The sequence below is a fragment of the Helianthus annuus genome, chromosome 15, assembly GCF_002127325.2.
Source record: "Helianthus annuus cultivar XRQ/B chromosome 15, HanXRQr2.0-SUNRISE, whole genome shotgun sequence".
NCBI classification, from domain to species: Eukaryota; Viridiplantae; Streptophyta; class Magnoliopsida; order Asterales; family Asteraceae; genus Helianthus; species Helianthus annuus.
In genome coordinates this window covers 3,385,283-3,407,003 of record NC_035447.2, presented here as the reverse complement: position 1 = coordinate 3,407,003, position 21,721 = coordinate 3,385,283, and the positions used below count along the sequence as shown (strand labels likewise).

The 21,721-nt window shown below is 36.6% G+C and overlaps 2 protein-coding genes across 9 annotated transcripts in view; both read right to left on the bottom strand.

Annotated features, from left to right (window-relative positions):
• Positions 1-21,721, bottom strand: part of LOC110910115 (beta-glucosidase 11) — a 43,963-nt gene that overhangs the window by 415 nt on the left and 21,827 nt on the right. The window contains exons 1-12 of one of the 3 annotated variants that reach the window (XM_035984085.1): positions 7,190-7,453; positions 6,080-6,143; positions 4,976-5,031; positions 4,796-4,871; positions 4,523-4,594; positions 4,306-4,450; positions 3,737-4,013; positions 3,526-3,641; positions 2,188-2,405; positions 2,046-2,074; positions 1,140-1,227; positions 899-989 (exon numbers count right to left, since the gene is read on the bottom strand). In XM_035984085.1, coding sequence (XP_035839978.1) covers positions 899-989; positions 1,140-1,227; positions 2,046-2,074; positions 2,188-2,405; positions 3,526-3,641; positions 3,737-4,013; positions 4,306-4,450; positions 4,523-4,594; positions 4,796-4,871; positions 4,976-5,031; positions 6,080-6,143; positions 7,190-7,330 — 1,373 coding nt within the window. In that variant the 5' untranslated portion in view covers positions 7,331-7,453. Of the gene's footprint in view, positions 1-898; positions 990-1,139; positions 1,228-2,045; positions 2,075-2,187; positions 2,406-3,525; positions 3,642-3,736; positions 4,014-4,305; positions 4,451-4,522; positions 4,595-4,795; positions 4,872-4,975; positions 5,032-6,079; positions 6,144-7,189; positions 7,454-21,721 lie in introns of those variants that run through there. The other 2 variants (XM_022154825.2, XM_022154822.2) reach the window with 2 other exon arrangements.
• On the bottom strand, positions 8,887-19,890 carry LOC110910116 (beta-glucosidase 11). Of its 6 annotated transcripts, none has more exons than XM_022154829.2 (13): positions 19,236-19,890; positions 18,225-18,288; positions 16,671-16,765; positions 16,091-16,166; positions 15,609-15,685; positions 14,564-14,649; positions 14,217-14,475; positions 12,963-13,078; positions 12,005-12,225; positions 10,725-10,753; positions 10,504-10,591; positions 9,932-10,022; positions 8,887-9,214 (listed from the first exon to the last, which is right to left on the bottom strand). In XM_022154829.2, exons 4-13 carry the CDS (start codon positions 16,149-16,151, stop codon positions 8,962-8,964), a joined length of 1,281 nt encoding a protein of 426 aa, XP_022010521.1. In that variant the 5' UTR covers positions 16,152-16,166; positions 16,671-16,765; positions 18,225-18,288; positions 19,236-19,890; the 3' UTR covers positions 8,887-8,961. The 6 variants fall into 6 exon arrangements, 5 of the variants coding, with proteins under 5 accessions (XP_022010521.1, XP_022010520.1, XP_022010518.1 ...); XM_022154828.2 differs by having other exon boundaries at positions 16,682-16,765; XM_022154826.2 differs by having other exon boundaries at positions 16,682-16,737.

The following is a 21,721-nucleotide window of genomic DNA, read 5'->3' as shown; positions in this document are numbered from 1 at the left end:
TAACGGTAACAAGCGAATTGAGGTTTATCGGATTATCCCTAACAGACCAACTGGGTCAAATACTTTTTTTACTTATACAAGAAACATGTCAAACGGGTTTAAAGTCATCCAAAGTGTTTTAAATTTGTAATAAGGGGGTGTTTGGGATTGCGTTTTCAACCTGATTATTTGATTATTGTGTTTTGAAATCGCAAAAAATCTATTTTGAGTGTTTGGTAAAAAATTAATAAAAAGTGATTTTTTACGTTTTGTAAAGTTCAAAACGTGATAATCCATAAGTAGGTCACCCCTTGCTGCAGGAAAATGTGATAATCCAAAAACTGATTTTTTACGTTTTCACTTGTTTATTTTTTTAAAATATATATAGTTGCCAAACACTCAAATAGTTGATTATCTGATTATTGTGATATCAAACAACATAATCAAATCCAAACAATGTTGATTATCTGATTATTGTGATATCAAACAACATAATCAAATCCAAACACTATCTTTCTGCAGCACGTTTTGTTACAGCTAATTATCTGATTCTGATTATTCAAAACGCATAATCTATTTTCAAAACTCAACCCCAAACACCCCCTAAGATGAATGTTATTGTAATAACATAGTTTTTTTTATAATCATATCTAATGTTGTAACTATTAATATAAAGTGGACAAAAACTGTTTACAGATCAACCCAACATCCCAACGCAACCAAATGAACCGTTTCATCCTAACTTGTGTTAATACATTACCCAACCCGCTTATTATACTATATTTAGGAAAACGCATCATCCATTATTACGCGACCATTAGTAACAAAGCCACTTTTTATGGTACAAATCACCTCTTTTTATATAGAGATACATGATTTAAACAATTTATCATATGCAACAAACAAAATTGAGGTGTACCTTAGTGTATCCAACACACCACCGATGTAGGCATGCAAGAACTCTACCCTCGGAGTGTCTGTCATTGTTCCATTACGGGATTCTACTTGGCCTGTCAAAAAAATCTTTATTTATTTAGTTATTTTTTTCACTTTTTAATGAAACGGATTCTTTTCACTTATGTGGTCCTAACTAAAAGTAGGATATAACATAAGATGAAATAATGCTAAGACTTTATAAGTAACTTATTTGATGTATATACCATTTTCATGGATGTAAATAGGAGGATTTCCATATTCTTCCTTCAGATAGTTAAGTAGCTTTTGCAGGCCCAATGGAACCACCTCAAACTGAGATACAGATATACATGCGTATTATATATATAGGGTTGAGTTCATTTCAGAACTCTAAATAACTACAGAACTTTCAGAACTCTAATAACTCAGAACTCTAAATATATATATATAGGGTGGGGTTCTAGAGTGAACACTAGTGTATTTGCGAACTGAGTGAACAAATCCTGGTCATTGATCTACACACGTGTATGGCCAGGATCTCATCATCAAATCGTAAAATACACTAGTGTATTTCAACATCAAATCCTGGCCATTGATCTACACACGTGTATGGCCAGGATTAGTTCACTCAGTTCGCACGCTACACTAGTATTCACTCTTGAACCTAATCCTATATATATATATATATGGTAAGGTTCATGCGAGAACCACCTTATTGCGAGAACCGCGAGAACTAATGTGAACACAACCTAAAATAGCTAAAAAACCTAAGAAAACCTAACACCCCCCCCCCCCCCCAAAAAAACCTAAACCCCCCCCCCCCCCCCCCAAGCTAAAATGCTAAAAACTAAACCCCCAAAAAACCTAAAAAATATAAATTTTGAAAAAAAAAAAAATTTTTTTTTGGATACTAAAAGTAGCGATTTTTATATAAAAAATAGTAAAAAAATAAAAAAAAATTTTGGGTGTTTTTTAGATTTTTTTAGGTATTACTGTTTGTGTTCACACTGGTTCTCGCGGTTCTCGCAATAAAGGGTGGTTCCTAACGGATCTTTGTCCTATATATATATATATATATATATATATATATATATATATATATATATATATATCATACACATACACATACACAAATGACTAAACATTCAAACCTCATTTGTAGTGATTGCACTTCCATAGACTGCATTCCAAAAAAAAAACACAATATGTCAGTATTTAAGTGAATATTACAAAAACAAGTGAAGTTACCTTAAAGAAGATGTATAATAAAAATAAAATTTAAAAATATTGTACCAAGTGTTACTGCCATGTCAGCAAGAAAGTCCCTGATCTCCATTTCAAGATTACTGGGGTTGTCCTTGACATAATTTGTGGCATAGTGGTTTATGCCAATAAAGTCAAGTGAACCCTTGATTCTCTCTGATTCATGTTTGGTAAAATTTGGAATTCGATTGCCTGCGTTTTTCTTCATTATTTCTGGGTAATCCCCGTTCACCAATGGATTCAAAAACCTGAAATAGGAACCATGAAATGAATATATATACGTGAAGGTTTGATTCAACGATGCTATAATACGATAAACTATTAGATGTGGCAGTTTCGACTCATTGACTTATGGACGGGTTATGTTTATCAGGGACGGATAATGAGTCAAACGGGTCAGATGTTTCTTAAAGTGTATTTTATCACATAAAACTAGATTTGCTTACAAGCTTACAATACTAGTAACCCAAACGCGACATGTGTAACCTAGGTATCTAGACGGGTTACATAAGTAGGCGGGTCAACATGTTTTAGAAAACGTATAAAAAAGTTTCAGTGTTCAATATCTAGTTTCTGAATTTAAATGGTTCGGCGGGTGGAAAACGGGGTGGTCGTCAACCCAAACCCAACACAAATAGCTAAAGGCCATCTCGTTTATGACCCGGGCCCGTTTTGCCCTGACCTTGTCTAGGGCTGTTCATAACGCTCGCGACTCATAGCTCGGCTCGTAGCTCGCTCGAAAGAAGCTCGAGAAAAACTAGCTAAAAAAACTCAAGTTGAGATGACGTGAACCAAGCTGGCTCATTTTGTAACCAAGCCCAGCTCAAGCTAAGCTTGGCTCGGCTCATTGGCTCGTTCTTAGGCTCGTTTAACTCCGACGTAAAGCTCAAGCCAAGTTTAACCGCCTGAATTAATTTTGAGTTTGAGCTCGACCCCACCCTGGCTCGGCTCGACTCGTTTACAGCCCTACTTAAGTCCCTAACTTGTTAAGTTCATGTCGTGCTGGTATTGCTGCCCCTTATAAACCTCCTATATCATTTTATTCCATAATTAGAAAAATATTAATATAAAAGAGTGAGTTAATTGCCATTTACGTCCCTGTGGTTTGTCCAATTATGCCATTTCAGGCCAAATTTCAAATTTGTACCATTTCCCTCCCTGACATTCTCGAAACATGCCATTTCAGTCCAAGAAACTAACCCCTGCTAAAAAAACCTGCTGGTTAATGGAGGGTAAAATTGTCATTTCCATTAGAATTTAGTAAGCAAAGTAAACACAGGTTTTAACAGGGGTTAGTTTTTTGCCACAAATTAAATATAAAAACGACTATTTTGGACAATAAGTTTTCGGTTATAATTGATCACTCACCAACCCAAATAGAAATCATGTGCTCTTTGGGTAGCTTTCACATCTTCAATTGTATTTGAATAAGGTTCATACCAATACGCAAACAAATTTATTCCAACAAAACCATGTTGTGTGGCCTGCATCGTCGCCAATATTTCTTACGCAAACAAGTAGTGAATAACTATTGAATAAACGTTACGGGTCGGGTCTCGATTCTTGGAAAAGATTTTACCTTGTATTTTTTTCGGTAGAGTCTTACTGTCGATGCATGTGCCAGCAACAAATGGTGACCTACAATGTATGGTTCAGATGTAGAGTCACCACCATTAGTACAATTACTTATCTTGTACACACTTGTCCCAAACGGGTAAGAACAACGTCCAGGTGGCGACACGCCCACATCATAACCACCTAAAGCAAATACATTAGCTTCGTTAATCGTAGTCCAGTGCAAAACCCTATCACCAAATTCTCTGAAGCAAACATCCGCATATGCAACAAAGTCTTTCCTGCAGTTGAATAATAGTAACCCATAAAGAACTGTTATCATAAGTCATAACTCAATAGTTGGAACGTTCACTCGTCAGCAAGAAGGTTCACTCAACAGTTGGAACGTTCACTCGTCAGCAAGAATGTTCACTCAATAGTTGGAACGTTTACTCGTCAGCAAGAATGTTCGCTCAACAGTTGGAAACGTTCACTCATGAGCAAGAACGTTCACTTATGAGCAGGAACGTTCACTCAAAGTATGTGTGGGAAAGAAATAAGTTTGGAGATATGTATATGTATAGATCTACCTACATGTTAGTGGCAGAATCCATAGGTAGTATGAAAGCAAAGTTGAAGTTAGAAATGTACACTGCTTTTCTACTAAGCCATCCTCCATATTCATCTTCAAGAATCTGTGGTAGATCATCATGATGTAATGTGATATGTGGTTGTATTCCTAAACAAAATATTAACGACTTTGAAAAGGATGATCGTATTTTAGCTTGACCAAAATTCAGTTATACTTAACCATGGCTGATAAGCTTGTCGATAAGATCATTGTAGTATTGTAATCCCTTTAAATTCACGGGTCCTCTGCCATCTGCAAAAAGAAAAAAAAAGATTACACAAGCACGATAGGCTAAGAAAATCAAGAGCAATGGTGATATATATGCGGATTAGACACCAAAAATAAACACTCAAAAAATAGCTACAATTTAAGGTATGTGTTTAGTGACGGCATCAGATTCCTAATTGATGGAGAAAGGTCTACAACTGATATTTGACAATTACGTTAACATACTTGGGATCAATCTGGACCAAGAGATGGAAAATCTATAAGCCTCCAAACCCGTGTCTGCCATAAGTTCAACGTCTTCCTGCACAGTCAGACTCGACCATATTATTTAACCTGCTATAAATTGAGCTCTTACAGTAACAAATAGATGAGTTGCGGGTCGTGAAAGACCTACATGGTATATACCTTGTATTTATGATACCCGTCACATGCTACATCACCATTTGCTCCATCATAGTTGCCTAAGATTTTGGATCCAAAACATTAACACTCAGACCTTAACAAACATAAATTTATCATAGATAGAATCATCATGCCCTTAGTTTTACATTCGAACAATCACAAGAGGTCCATTCATGGCATATTCTTTCTCATACAAGAAAAGCATACAAAACCGACCCCTCAATTCAGTGGCGGATCCAGGGGTGTTTTGGGGGTTCCCGGGAACCCCCTCGGTTTGGAAAAAGAAAAGAAAAAAATAGTGGAAATTTTATATGATTTAAAAAAGAATAGTGAGAATTAGTGAAAATTTACCAAAAGGAACCCGGTGAAACAAATTTCTGGATCCGCCAACAAAGAGCTCATGGTACTCCTTTTATCCATAACCATTTTAACCAAAACAAATTAGTGATATTTGAAGTCTAGTATTCCTTATGAACCCAACATATCTCCTATCGATGTGGGATTTGCATAGGGTGTTACACAAGGACCCTCCTATTCTGTCACCGTTAGATGCGATAGACTGCTATAACCACGGAAAAACACGACATGGCACACATTTTTACATGTATCGTTGGTAAAAAAGATGACGTGGCAAGATTTTTTTTCCGGTTATAGTAAGTCAATTGCATCAAACAATAACAAATAATAAAACTTGTTACATCACATTATTGTAGTAGTTATGAAGACTTATTAGTAAAAAAATTTTGAACAACAACTCCTAGCGTTTGGTTGGTTGTGAGCAGTGGCATATCTAAAAACTTTTTTTCACTGGGTTTCTTTTGGTAGATTTTCACTAATTCTCACTATTTTTTTTTTCACAAATCATACGAGATTCTTACTATTTTTTTCCCATTTTTTCTAAACCGAATGGGTTCCTGGGAACCCATAAAAGTGGTCTAGATCCGCCCCTGGTTGTGAGCACACGAGTTAACCACCATAATGTCCCATTGAGGACAACTCATTAGTAAATCATACTTCAAACCGAAAACACACGTCCAAACACCCGAATGAGTCGACTGCAAGTACCAACTAAACAACTGAACGAAAACGATGCCGTATTGTTATTACCTGCATGTGCAAATGTGTCCCAAATGCTGTAAGTACGTCCATCTTCCAACACAGCTCCTTCAACCTATTATATTATACATACATATTAATTAACTAAAAGTGGTGATGAATAGTAAAACTAAAGTTTTAGTACTATATTAATTTGATTTTTTCTAATATATTTATTTTGATTTTTTTTTTTCTAATATGCTTTTTATTGAAAATGGATACCATGCCGCTATCGTATCAAATTGAACCGAAACCGACAATGAATAGTAGTTTACTTTTTTCTATCGTAAACTACATGAGTGCCCACAAAAATATTTAAAAACGCATACTTTGTATCTTAAACTATACGAGTATCGATACAGGACTAACCAAACCGATTTTAACCGAACAACATCGATATCAATATCGGTAGTATCAGAACCCGTATTCTTTTTTATGGTTTTCGATAGAAATTCGTAAACTATACGAGCGCCAATTATCGTAAACTATACGAGTATTGATACGGGACTAACCGAACCGACTTCAACCGAACATCGGTACAAATGTCTGTAGTATCGGAACTAGTATTCTTTTTATGGTTTTCGATTTATATAAAACATGTATTCTTTTGGCATATTCTGACTTTATTTTTTTAGTTTGAGTTAATTACTGTTTTCGTCCCAGTGGTTTGTCAAAAATCACTGTTTCAGTCCTTTAGTTTAAAAATTGCGATTTCAATCCCTGTGGTTTCACTTTCGTAACCATTTCAGTCCACCTTGTAATCATTTCAGTCCCTGTACTTTACAGAATAATGGATTGAAATGGTTACAAAAGTGAAACCACAGGGACTGAAATGGTTATGAAAGTGAAACCACAGGGACTGAAATCGCAATTTTTAAACTAATGGACTGAAATAGTGATTTTTGACAAACCATACGAAAACAGTAATTAACTCTTTTAGTTTTTTCTTTAAGCTGCTATAGCTAGTGCCCGTACCAGAACAAACCGAACGGATATCAACTGAATTACCACCCCATAGCGCGGGGAAAAACCACTAGTTAATAATAATAATGATAGTTAATTTAGTAACTGTAAAAACAATTGAAAATGAAATAAAGAGCTAGCAAGCATAACGTCGAACACCTGGTAGGCAGAAGTTCCGGCACCAAAAACGAAATCAGCCGGAAAATCATCTCGTACATACTCATCAACAACACCGTATGCATTGTCATTGTATCCAATCACCATAATAATAAGAAGAATCACAGCGAAATTCGACATCATCTGCTTGCAGTGCTACTGCAAGTGATGAATCTAATCATATTTAACGGCTGGAATTGGTTATTCGCTATCCAATCTTTTTGGACACTAAAAAATAAAATTATTTGTCGTCATGTCACTATTTCTCATGTATGGATTTCAATAGATTTTTTACTTTTATTGTCTATAATCAAATATTCTTGCATTACTTAAAAAGGAAATGTGACATTTTCGTTTTGGTCCCATCTATTTTGTTAACTACTTTCTTTTACTTAAACTTTTATAAAAGTAGTGGGATATGCCGCGTTTTGCGGCGGACTTTTGATATATATTGGTTCGATGAATTACAATACTATTATGATACCGGGACTTGGTATAGCAATCGAAAGAGATATAAATGACCACCGGCATTAGTACTGACGTTGTCCAGACACCCAGTGGCGAAGCTTGACCCGAATGACGGGGGGGGGGGGGGGTCGAAAACGTATATACCCAAAAATTTTTATACGAAACCTACATATATAACACTACTGAGCGAAAAGTTCGCCCCCCCCCCTCGGCCCGTTTTATGCTTCGCCCCTCCAGACACCATCGATTCGCTTCGGCACGGTACTCGGCCCAAATGACTATCATCGATAGAAAACCTTAATTTACTTGAAAATAGCCATATTCTTGTATCGGTTCTGATAATACCAATAACGGTGGAGATTGTTGTTCTGCCAAAATTGTTTTAGTTTAGTTTGTCACAACTATAAAAAAAAAATACTCTCTTTTGAATAGAACTTCATTTGACAAATAAAAGGATAAAATATGTGAAGGTCATCCAACATTTAATGTATTTTATACATATTATCTATACATCAAAAGCATCATATATGAATTACACATGACTTGATTTGATTGTGTTTATGAGTCACATACAAGTTAATTTATCTTCTGTAGCTAACAACTTGTATAATTATATATATAACAATGACAAATCTTCTATTTTTGTATATACAAGTGTTTAGTGGTTAATGTTTTCCCTAGTGAAACAAACACGTGTATATATCCTTTTGGATATGATACAACTTTGTTTTTTAAGTTTTTTCTTTCAATTATTGTAGCGTGTTTCGCTACTGTAAACCGATATTGATCGAATTTCTTACCACAACGTGTAAAGTATTGAGTTTGGAAATGGAGATCTAGTTTTTATAATAAAGTATTGTTTAAGAGGAATGCCCATCACTCTTCATTATTTCTGAATTTTTAAAGTTTTTTAACTAATATTTTACTAATAAATAAAAATTAAATATAAGATTGATATTAGTAAGACCGCGAATCACCTGTTCAAATTAAATGGTAGAAATAAAGATAGATCTACGACTCATTTGGATACAGTTTCCCCACCAAACAAAACCATAGGGCTGTGATTTCTAACCAAAGATATAGATTCACATCGGTTTGGAAAATAATAATAAAAACTTATTTCTAATCTTCATTGTGATGATGGGGTAGTGAAAGTGTGCAAACTTGTTTGATTAAATCATAGTAAATGTTATGCGTTTCTTAGTAATTTCTGAATGCAAGCTTTGTTTATGAGACATAAATTTTATATCTGTGTAAAACTTGGAATAATTTGTTCAAATATTGGGTCAACCGTATAAGGCGCCGCATCAGACCAGATCATGTGTTGCCCACATCATGGAAGAGAATGTGTCTTTTACGTCCACATTTTCAAAAATGCCACTCATGTTCTTTCCTTTCAAAAATCCGGCGTACCAGTGTGCAGAAAGCTTAGGATATCGAGTCAACTCATTGTCATCCAAGTCGACATAGTACAAACCATAACCGGTTTTATAGCCATCTAACAACTCAAAAAGATCCAAAAAAGACCAGGCAAAATATCCCATTGTGTTCGATCCATTCCTGTTACAACGTCGAACAAAAAAATCATTAATAATGATGAGATAACAATTTTAACAAATGATTGTTTTAGCTGAATAATGAACATGTCAGACGGGTTTAAAGTCATCCAAAGTGTGTTTTTAATGTATAGAGCTCCTAATTAGTTTTATTTTTGATAAGTTGATAATTATCGTAAAAAATTTAGTTTTTGTTATGAGTTAAATGCTATTTTAGTCCCTGTGGTTTGGGCCATTTTGCCAGTTTAGTCCAAATGTTTCATTTTTAACCTGTGGATCCAAAAAGGTTTCACAGTTGCCATTTTAGTCCACTTGGTTAACTTCATCCATATTTTCTGTTAACGAGAAGGCCAATTCGGTCATTTTGTATGTAATTCTGTTAACTAAAAGGGCAATTCAGCCATATAAAATGACCGAATTGGCCTTCTCGTTAACAGAAAAAATGGATGAAGTTAACCCAGTGGACTAAAATGGCAACTGTGAAACCTTTTTGGACTCACAGGTTAAAAATGAAACCTTTGGACTAAACTGGCAAAATGGCCCAAACCACAGGGACTAAAATGGCATTTAACTCTTTTGTTATTGTACCTAATATATTAACTATTTATTTAAAACGAACAAAAAATGTTTACGGGTCAAAAGGTCAACCCAAATGATTCGACCATGCTAATAACAACTCATTTCAACCTAACTAGTGTTAACAAACAAAATTGAGGAGTACCTTAGTGCATCCAACAAAGCACCAATATAGGCATGCAGGTACTCTACCCTTGGGGTGTCGATCAATGTTCCGTTACGTGGCTGTACTTGGCCTGTCAAAAAAAAAAAAAAATCTTTATTTTTTACTTTTCCGGACATGCACACGCATATCCAGCGGATCACACAAGTAAAAACATATCTTGTTTTTCACTTTTGTCGTCCTAACTAAAAGTAGGATATAACATAATGTGAAAAAAAGAATGCTAAAATAGAGTAAATTACGTTTTTGGCCCCTATGGTTATATCACTTTTACTAGCCCAAAATAAGAATTTTTAACATATCTGCCCTCATGGTTTCTATAACTAACCTTTTTGGCCCCTAAGTCTAGAGATCATGGGGGCCAAAATGGTTAGTTATAGAGACCATAGGGGCCAAAATGGTTAGAGTTAAGGGCCAAAAAGGTTAGTTATAGAGACCATGGGGGCAGATATGTTAAAAATTCTTATTTTGGGCTAATATAGTAAAAGTGATATAACCACAAGGGCCAAAAACGTAATTTACTCGCTAAAATAAGTAATTTATTTGATGGATACCATTTTCATGGATGTAAATAGGAGGATTTCCATATTTTTCCTTCAGATAGTTAAGGAGCTTTTGCAGACCCAATGGATCCACCTCAAACTGAGATTCAAATACACATACACACACACACACGTGTGTGTGTGTGTGCATATCGGATTATCAGGTCAAGTTAGTACTACAAGTGGAAGTAATGATAAGAAGAGAATACCGGCAAATGATCAAACATTCAAACCTGACTCGGATTGACTTCTGTTCCGTTGACTGCATTCCAGAAAATAAAAACACATTATGTCGGTATCTAAATGATGTATAGGGTAGGGATAGCGTACATTAATTCAGAAGTGTGAGAAGTGTAAGAAGTGTATTATAACACTATATATAACACTATATAACACCATATAAACACCGTATAACACTATGTAACACCATATAACACTATGTAACACTATATATCATTATATAACAAATATAACACTATACATCTATCATAGACATGCTATCAGACAAAATATAGTGTTATATTTGTTATATAATGTTATATAGTGTTACATAGTGTTATATGGTGTTACATAGTGTTATACGGTGTTTATATGATGTTATATAGTGTTATATATAGTGGTATAATACACTTCTCACACTTCTGGATTAATGTACATGATCCTCTGCCTCTAAATGAATATTCTACTTACAGGTATCAGTTTCGAACTAATTATTTACTAGTTGAGTAGTTGGTTGATTTGAGTTTTTTTTTTTTTTTTCTATCCCCAACAGGTCAAATGGATAAACTAAAAAAAATACATGAATAAGGTGAACGGGTCAAAGCCTCAAAAATTAGATAACTATAGAGTTTATAGAGTAAATTGCTTTTTGAGTCCCTGTGTTTTAGTGGACTCAAAACGTTATAAAATGAGCGGTTAGGGACTCGGGGCGTTAAACTTTTTGATTTTGGACTCAAAAACGTTATAAAATGAGCGGTTAGCTTCTGAAATCATATCTGACATTATTTTGTTTTAGAGTTAATTGCCCGGCTGGTCACTGTGGTTTTCACGTTTTTTCACGTTTAGTCCCCACCTTTTGGAAATAGCAGGTATGCTCCCTATGGTTTGTTATTTTGTTACTCGGATAGTCCCCTGATATTTACTCAGGGGACTATCCGTGTAACAAAATGACAAACCATAGGGAGCATACCTGTTATTTCCAAACTAACTGACATCTACTCAGGGGACTATCCGAGTAACAAATAACAAACCATAGGGAGCATACCTGCTATTTTCAAAAGGTGGGGACTAAACGTGAAAAAACGTGAAACCACGGGGACCATCCGGGCAATTAACTCTTTGTTTTATATAGAAAGTTAAAATTTTGGACCAAGAGTATTTCGGATCGGGACAACCCAGCCCGTTACCTAGTCGAGCATAAAAAACTACCCGGTTACGCAACACACCCGACCCATCCAATTTGCAACCTCTAATGAACACAGTTGTATACTTGTATCACAAAATCAAGACACACATAGAAGCGTTGTCGCCATGTCAGCACTGAAGTCTCTGATCTCCATTTCAAGACCTCCGGGGTTGTCCTTGACATATAATGTGCTATAGTGGTTTATGCCAAAAAAGTCAAATGAACCCTTGATCCTCTCTGATTCATGTTTGGTAAAATTTGGCATTCGATTGCCTGCGTTTTTCTTCATTATTTCTGGGTAATCCCCGTTCACCAATGGATTCAAAAACCTGAAATTGGAACCATGAAACGGAAACTAAAGTGAAGGTTTGATTCAAAGATAATAGAGGTGGCTAATTTGAATTGTTAGTTATAAGTAGTTGACTCTGGTCGTATATTATATTTAAGAAAGTGTTTAACGTCAACCCGACAAAAATGTACTTTGGTTTGGAACAGTTAACCCAACACTTGTAACTAGCATGACCCGCATATTTTACTACCTCAAGAATCTATGTAAAGAACCCGCGAAAGTATTAGCATGGGAGTTTCAAATAATAGTTTTCGGTTGAGTAAACTGCCAAAATGGTCCCTGAGGTTTGGTCACTTTTGCCACTTTAGTCCAAAACTCAAACCTTTTGAATCTGGGTCCCTGTGGTTTCAATTTTGTTGCTATTTTCATCCAAAATCAAAATCTGGTCAGATTTTTCAGTTAACATCCAACTTTTTTGTCTTTTTCCTCTCTTTTAACGAAGGGCAAAATGGTTTTTTAACGTTTTAGTATAATAAATTAAAAATTCTGACCATTTTGTCCTTCATTAAAAGGGAGGAAAAGGACAAAAAGAACTGGATATTAACTGAAAAATTTGACAAGATTTTAATTTTGGATGAAAATGGCAACGAAACTGAAACCACAGGGACCCAAATTCAAAAGGTTTGAGTTTTGGACTAAAGTGGCAAAAGTGACCAAACCTTAGGGACCATTTTGGCAGTTTACTCTCTTCGGTTATATCACATTTGATCAACTCACCAGCCCACGTAGAAATCATGTGCTCTTTCGGTAGCTTTCAGATCTTCAGTTGTATTTGTATTTGGTTCATACCAAAAGGCATAGATATTTATTCCAACAAAACCATGTTGCGTGGCCTACATCATCACCAATATCCATTATGCAAACATGTAGTGAATAACTATTTGAATAAAAGTGTAACAAATAGAGGCTTCTCAGTTCTCTTACAACCCTTTACTAATAGATGGGATGATTTGGGTTATATATTTTCCCGACGGGTCAAACAGATAAAATGAAAAATACACAAGAATTAGCCTAAAAGGAAATAAATCAAATAAGTAAATCGGGCATAAAACCTACTACATTATCTCATTAAAAAGATTTAGTCTGTTTGGTATGGGGTAATAGAATGGACGAAGGAATGGAATGGACGAGGTAATGGAAAGGACGAGAGAATGCAATGGATCATTACCGTTCCATGTCTTGTTTGGTTAACATGTGTGAATGGAATGAATTATTGTTGTGTATTGTTCGGTAGGCAAGAAAAACGGAGTAATAAAATCAGCAGTGAGTGGTGATGGTGGTCGGTGGTAGTGATTATGGGTGGTTGTAGGTGGCGGTGGTGGTTGTCGGTGGCGGCGATGGGTGGTGGTGGCGGCGGCGAGTGGCGGTGCGGCGGTGAAGACGAGTGGCGGTGCGGCGGTGAAGACGAGTGGTGGTGGCGGCAAGGTGGCCGTTGGTGGTGGGTGGTGGCGGCGGCAGTTGGTGGTGGTGGTGGTGGCGTCGATGATGGTGGTGGGCGGCGGCGGCGAGTGGCGTTGGCGGTTGGTCGCGGCTGTGGGTGATAACGATGGCGAGTGGGTGGCGGCGGCGACCTTGGCTGTCGGGGTGATGTGGTGGCGGGTGGTGGCGATGGCGACGGCGACGGTGGTGGGTGGTGGTGGGTTGTGCCGAAGGTGGTGGGTTGTGGTGTTGATGAATGGTGCAAGAGAGGATGGAATGAAAAAAAAACATGGGGGGTGGAAGGAATGATTTTGAGGGAATGGAATGTCTTTTGGAATGAGTGATTCCATTCCACTGACCAACCAAACACATTTTTCTTCATTCCCTCGTAATCATCCGTTCCATTCCACCTCTCATTCCTGCATACCAAATTTGACACACTATCTATTGAATGTATGGGTAATAACCAAGAACATGATCATTATACCTGTTTTCACCTCTTACCGAACCCACCCATTCTGACACGTCTACTAATCACGGAAAAGAATTTACCTTGTATTTTTTTCGGTAGAGCCTTACAGTTGATGCATGTGCCAACAACAAATGGTGACCTACAATGTACGGTTCTGATGTGGAGTCACCGTTAGCACAATTAGTTGCCCCAAATGGGTAGGAACATCGTCCAGGTGGCGAGAAACCCCCATCATAACCACCTAAAGTAAATACATTAGCTTCATTAAAAGTAGTCCAATGCAAAACCCTATCGCCAAATTCTCTGAAGCAAACGTCAGCATATGCAACGAAGTCTTTCCTGCAGTTGAAAAACAGTAACCCGTTAAGAAATATTATCGTAATTCATAAATGGTTATGAAAGCAAAGTTGAAGTTAGAAATGTACACCGCTTTTCTACTAAGCCATCCTCCATATTCGTCTTCGAGAATCTGTGGTAGATCATCATGATGTAATGTAATATGTGGTTGTATTCCTGAACAATCAGCATTGGAAAATTGGAAATCGAATTTTGTTGGGTGAAAAATGAACTTGACACTTTTTCTTGATTCTAGCAACCATTTTAAATTAGGCGCAAAAGAACCAACTTACGTTTTGTTAAAGATTTTGGCCGACGTGGCATTGGTCGACCAGGCTCGAGCTCAAGCTCGATTAACTTATGTGAGCTCGAGCTCGGCTCGTTGGTAGTTTCTCAAGCTCGAGCTCGGCTCGTTTATTATCTATTAATTAATATGTTAAATAAAAATAAGAGTTAAATGCCATTTTAGTCCCTGTGGTTTGGGCCATTTTGCCAGTTTAGTCCAAAGGTTTCATTTTTAACCTGTGGGTCCAAAAAGGTTTCACAATTGCCATTTTAGTCCACTAGGTTAACTTCATCCATTTTTTCTGTTAATGAGAAGGCTAATTCGGTCATTTTATATGGCTGAATTGCCCTTTTAGTTAACAGAATTACATACAAAATGACCAAATTGGCCTTCTCGTTAACAGAAAAAATGGATGAAGTTAACCAAGTGGACTAAAATGGCAAATGTGAAACCTTTTTGGACCCACAGGTTAAAAATGAAACCTTTGGACTAAACTGGCAAAATGGCCCAAACTACAGGGACTAAAATGGCATTTAACTCTAAAAATAATATAAATAATAGATTCTTTTAGGCTAACAAGGTCGATAAGTGAAGCTCGGGCTCGGGCTCTACAAGGCTCGGCTCGTTTCGAGCTTTTTCTCGAGCCGATCTCAAGCAGCTTGCGAACCGCTCTGCTCGTTTACACCCCTACTCACACCAGCACCCACGTGACACATGACATGTGAAAAGATTTAGAAGAAAAAAAAATATATTTACGACTTTGAAAAAGATTATCTCCTTTTAGTTATGTTACTTATTAAATGTCTTATTTTAGTTATAAGGTAAGCTTGACCAAATAATTCAGTTATACTTGACCATGGCTGATAAGGTTGTTGATGAAATCATTGTAGTATTGTAATCCCTTTAAATTCACAGATCCTCTGCCATCTGTTGAAAAAAAAAATACACATAAGCAAGATTGGCATAATTACTGAACTTTCTTATAACTAATAGAGTTAATTGCTAGGATGGTCCCTGTGGTTTCACGTTTTTTCACATTTAGTCCCCATCTTTTGAAAATAGCATGTATGCTCCCTATGGTTTGTTATTTTGTTACTCGGATAGTCCCCCAACATTTACTCTGGGGACTATTTGAGTAACAAAATGACAAACCATAGGGAGCATACATGTTATTTCCAAACTGAGTGACATCTACTCAGGGACTATCCGAGTAACAAAAAGACAAACCATAGGGAGCATACCTGCTATTTTCAAAAGGTGGGGATTAAAAATGAAAAAACTTGAAACCACAGGGACCATCCGAGCAATTAACTCTAACGAATATTAACATACTTGGGATGAGTCTGGACCAAGAGATGGAAAATCTATAAGCTTCCAGACCTGTGTCCGCCATAAGTTCAATGTCTTCCTGCACATTTAAATTCAGTCAGACTCGGGCAAAACATTTTGAAGTTGAACGACAAAGATTTAACTTTAAGAGTAAACTTCCGTTTTGCTCCCTGTGGTTTGGTCACTTTAACGGTTTTGCCCCAAACCTTTAAAAATAGCCATTTTCCTCCAATAGTTTGCTATGGTTTTTCCATTTTGCTCCCCTCCCTGCGGGGAGCAAAATGGAAAAACAGACAACTTGGATGGAGTTAGAGGCGGGGAGCAAAATGGAAAAACCATCGCAAACTATTGGAGGAAAATGGCTATTTTTAAAGGTTTGGGGGCAAAACCGTTAAAGTGACCAAACCACAGGGAGCAAAACGGAAGTTTACTCTAACTTTAATTATGAAAAAACAAAAACAAGTACAATGTAAAGCGTTCGCCTTGCATAGGGCCCGCATTAGCTTAAACATGTTAAATAAACCTGTTATAAATTGAGCTCTTGTGGTAACAAAAATATCAGTGAGTGTCATGGAAAACCTACATGATATATACCTTGTATTTGTGGTACCCATCACATGCTACATCACCATTTGCTCCATTATAGTAGCCTGATATTTTGGATCCGGAAAATTAACACTGAGACGTTAGCAAACATAAGTTTATCATAAACAAAATCATCTTATGGTTACATCATACTATTAATCATTGTATGTAATGAACTACCTTTTTTTACCATTTGATGTTACAACCTTTTATTTAGTTACCATTAGATGCGATATTGCGAGAGACTCCTATAACGAAAAAACATGACATGGCACATTTTGTCCTTTTTTGTTAATTTCTCCCCTTTTTTGACCTTTTCCTCATTTAATTAAAATATATTATTATGGCATAAAATGACGATTATACCCTTAAATTAAATGAGGAAACCGACAAAAAAGGGGAGAAGTTAACAGAAAATTCTAACTCAGTTTGCCAATTGGATGAAAATGGCAACAAAACTAAAACCTCGGGGACCAGATACAAAAGATTTCATTTTTGGACTGAAGTGGCAAAAGTGGCCTAAACTTAGGGACCATTTTGGCATTTTACTAAATTTACTAAAAAAAAGTCACCTAGGCATGTTTTTCTCTGGTGTTAGCAGGTCAATTGCATCAAAAAAATAACAAAATAAAACTGTAGGCCTGAGCAGGATGTGGTCTGGACCCATTTACCCGGCCTAGGATGGACCGGATAATAGACCGATTAAGCATATTTGGTTTGGTATGGTTATCGGTTTTTGGAGTTGGGGGTCTCAGCAGAGCCACCTCTCTATGATGGGATTTTACTGGGTACGTTTATTTGTTTTGTTAGTTTGTCATTTATCAGTCTTAATTAGGGTTGTTCATGAGTCGAGCCGAGCCAGGCAAGCTCGGGCTCGGCTCGATTACAATCCGAGATGGCTTGGCTCGGTTTGGATTTGAAACCGAGCTGAAAATCTAATCTCGAGCTCGACTTGGTTTTGAACCGAGCTGGCTCGGCTTGGCTTGGTTTGGCTCAATTTTAAAAAGAAAAGAAATAAATATAGCTATCAAAATTTAGTATTTTAAAATATTATTCAATACTTCAAAAGAATATATCGAAAATAAGTTAAAACTAATACATTACAAGCCAAAATCAAGTTCAACAATACAAAATAAATTTTAAATTTCAACTAAAATACAATATTATTTCATTAGCATGGACGCATGGTAATCAACCTTCAAATATGTCATAGATATCAAATTACACTCCTAAATACATGTAAATAATAATCACTTTTTTTGTAATATATTATAAGTAAAATAATCCGAGCTAAGCCGAGCGAGCTTTCTGCGAGCTTTTCGGACAGCCCTAGTCTTAATTTTGGGGGTAACTTTGTGTTTGGTTCGGGTAGGGTAAAACACGAAAAAAAAAAAGTTCATATTCGTTTGTGGCCCGACCTGTAAAGACCGATACAGACCCATTAGGTCCAGTCTTCGGTGATGAGTTACCAGTCCAGTTTCAACTCTTAACCATCAAAACAAGTTCAACAATGACTGCAGAATGAAAACGATGTCGTATTATTAATTAATACCTGAATGAGCAAAAGTGTCCCAAATGCTGAAAGTACGCCCCTCTTCCAACACCGCTCCTTCAACCTATTAATCACCTAAGTAGTTAATGCGGCAAAATAACGGATATCGGTCAACGACCGATATTTGAGATATCGGTTATCACGGTGGGTTATCGGTAATTTTAACATCATGCTAAATTTATATATATAACAATTTAACACTAACAATTCAGTATATACTCTCCTACCATTAACAAATTAACCTTTTGTAACTTGCGAAACACTAACAATTATAGCAAGTTGGAACTGACTAAGACTTAAAACACTAAGGGGCTGTTTGTTTACCTCTTAATGATTCTCTTAATTCAGACCTCTTACTAGTTTAGCACTTAATGGTTAGCACTTAATGGTTCAGACTGTTTGTTTCGTGAGCAGATGTCTGAATGGTTCAGACATTTGCCTCTGAATGGTTAAGTATTACACAAAGTCTGAATGGTTAAGAGACATTTGCCTCTGAAGGGTTAAACATTATATAGGCTCTTAATGGTTCAGACCTCTTACTGGTTCAGACCTCTTGCTAGTTCAGCACTTAACCATTCAAAAGTTGCCAAACAACCCCTAACACTAACACTTAATTTTTTTTTTGAACGGCAAATTTGGATCACTGACGGACCACTGGAGTATCATCATGCCACCAGCAGAACTACCCGATCATATCCATCTCCACTAGGCAATATAATGGCTATACACCAATTCAGGAGGAAACCCAATAAATCTGGGAAAAACCCCCTTTGTGGGAATCGAACCCATGACCTAATGGTTATAAGCCTTATCCCACCACCAAGATACCACTAGGCTATAATGCCATGGGTAATATTGCCGATATTTTGCACTGTTATCTCGGTTGGGGACCGATAACTGTATATCACTCATATATTGGTGATATATCCGATCTTAACTCCATAGTTAATCACACACATTAATAATAAAAACAATTGAAATGAAATGAAGAGCTAGCATAACGTCGAACACCTGGTAGGCAGAACTTCCGGCACCGAAAACAAAATGAGGTGGAAAATCATGTCGTACGTAGTCGTCAACAACACCGTATGCATTGTTATTCATCACCATAATAATGATAAGAATAACAGAAAGAAGACGAACGAAATTCGACATGGTCTGCTGCTATTGCAAGTGATGAATCGAAAAATAATGGGATTTTATGGCTGAATTTCCGTCCTCATTATCAAATATTCTGACTTGTGACCTTCAACTTTATGTGGTTATCGTTGTCTACGTACAGACAGGCTACCGTCGTAAATCCCATTTAGACCGGGCCGGCTCAATGTTTTTAGAGGCCTAAAGCAAACAATAAAATTGAGGCCGTTTTATCGGTTATCTTCAGGGTTGAGCAAAATTTAAAGTGTACCCAATAACACCCTTCTATTTGAATAACATATAAAAATGATATGTTGTTTTATATCATATATACATACACATATTTAGTTTAATATATTATTTGACTTCCGTTTCATACTACATTATACATCACATAAGCATTGTTCTTTTTTAGGGTTAAAAAACTAAATTTTTAATATTCACATATCTTGAGTTTCTTAATGTTCATCTTCCCTATCTTCTCTAACCTTTCTCACCCAAAAAAAAAAAAAAAAAAAAAAAAAAAAAACACACACAAAACTGAAAATATATCTTGTTCCTTCTATTTTAGAATTTTCTTCTCATCTCTCTCTAGAAATATATATTATATCATCATGTATATATTTACCTATGAAAATGGATAATACTAGCTCTTTTAAATTGGGGGCCTTTCAAGATGTGAGGCCTAAAGCAAATGCCTCATTTAACTTATGCTAGAGTCGGGCTTGATTTAGACATACACAGCCTTACCTCTACCCGTAGGAAAGAGAGGCTGTTTCCAGTGAGACGTCTGACTTGACTCAATAGTAGTTTTGCATCAAGTCTTGGACATAAGTCACATAACACTCGGCAATTAAGACAAAGGCCAATTAGTGCATGTACCGTCTTTCGGCTATCAACGTCATTAACCACCCCCTCTTTTAACATTATTTTCACGAAATTAGTAAAATAACGTTAAAATTAGTGCACTTTCACTTTTGCCCCCAGCGCCCAATCTATAGTATTAGCAATGACGAAGGACCTGTATGCACTTTCACTTTTGCCCCCAGCGCCCAATCTATAGTATTAGCAATGACGAAGGACCTGTATTCTAAAATATTACAGCTTATGCAAGGTTGTGAGATTACTTTATTACCCTTCCTCTTTAAATTGTCTTAAGACATCAAATTTATCACTATGTTACAGTTTTTTTCATTACATTTGTTGTTGATATTGGTTTTCCATCTGTATATGTAACAACCCTTCAAAATATCTCGAACAAAACCGTAAGCGAAACCCCGAACGCGCGTTACAAGACCCGGTACGAAAAACGAGAAAACAAGATCCAGCATGCCCTCGCACGTCGCGGGAGACATGTGGTTACCTACGCGACAGGGGTATTACACGTGTCACCACCGGGTGACACATGGCAAGGCTAGAGGTGACAGAGTTGATCTAAGCCCTAGCACCATCCCCACATGTCGTGGAGGGACAACCCCCGCCCCACTCCCGCGACGCGCGGCCGAGAGCAAAATTTGGTATGTAAGGAGCAAGGGTGGGATGATTTCAGTCGCTCATTCCCGCACTCTGAAATCTCTAGTCACGAGTCTTTGTCTAGTATTTCGTGTATCAAAACCCTAAATCACTTGTACAATACCCTGTCCGATCGATTAGAAAACCCACCAACGAATGCCAAAGTTCTTCCTGAATAAGGCGATACTTTGTTACTTACGTTGTGGTTTTTATATCGTGATTATCGTTAGGTTTGCTTTGGTTTTTACACTAATACGTGTTACATTATGTGTAATTAGGGCTTAGAATTTTTCCCAAAAAAATTAGGGCTTAGAACCAGGAGACCGGATTAAATAAAAAATATAGCAAAGTGAGTAATTCTCTCTTATCAAATGCTTTCAAAACTCTAAATGTTTTCCAGTTAATTATATTACAGTGATTAAGGATTGTTTGTTTATCTCTTAATGAGGCTCTTACTGGTTTAGACCTCTTACTGGTTCAGCACTTAATGCTCAGACTGTTTGTTTCATGAGCAGATGTCTGAATGGTTCAGACATTTGCATCTGAATGGTTAAGATTTATACAAAGTCTGAATGGTTAAGACCTCTGATCTGAATTGGTCAGACATTTGCCTCTGAACGGTTAAGCAGTATACAGGCTCTTAATGGTTCAGAGCCGCTTACTGGTTCAGCACTTAATGATTTAAACCTCTTACTGGTTCAGCACTTAACCATTCAGATGTTGCCAAACAGCCCCTAAGTCTTTGTATTCTTACGGGAAAACTATTGTCAGTATGTTGGGTTTTGTATATATTACTTGATAAGCTTTGCTATTGGACAATTGAGGGCCAATAGTGAGTAATACGACCA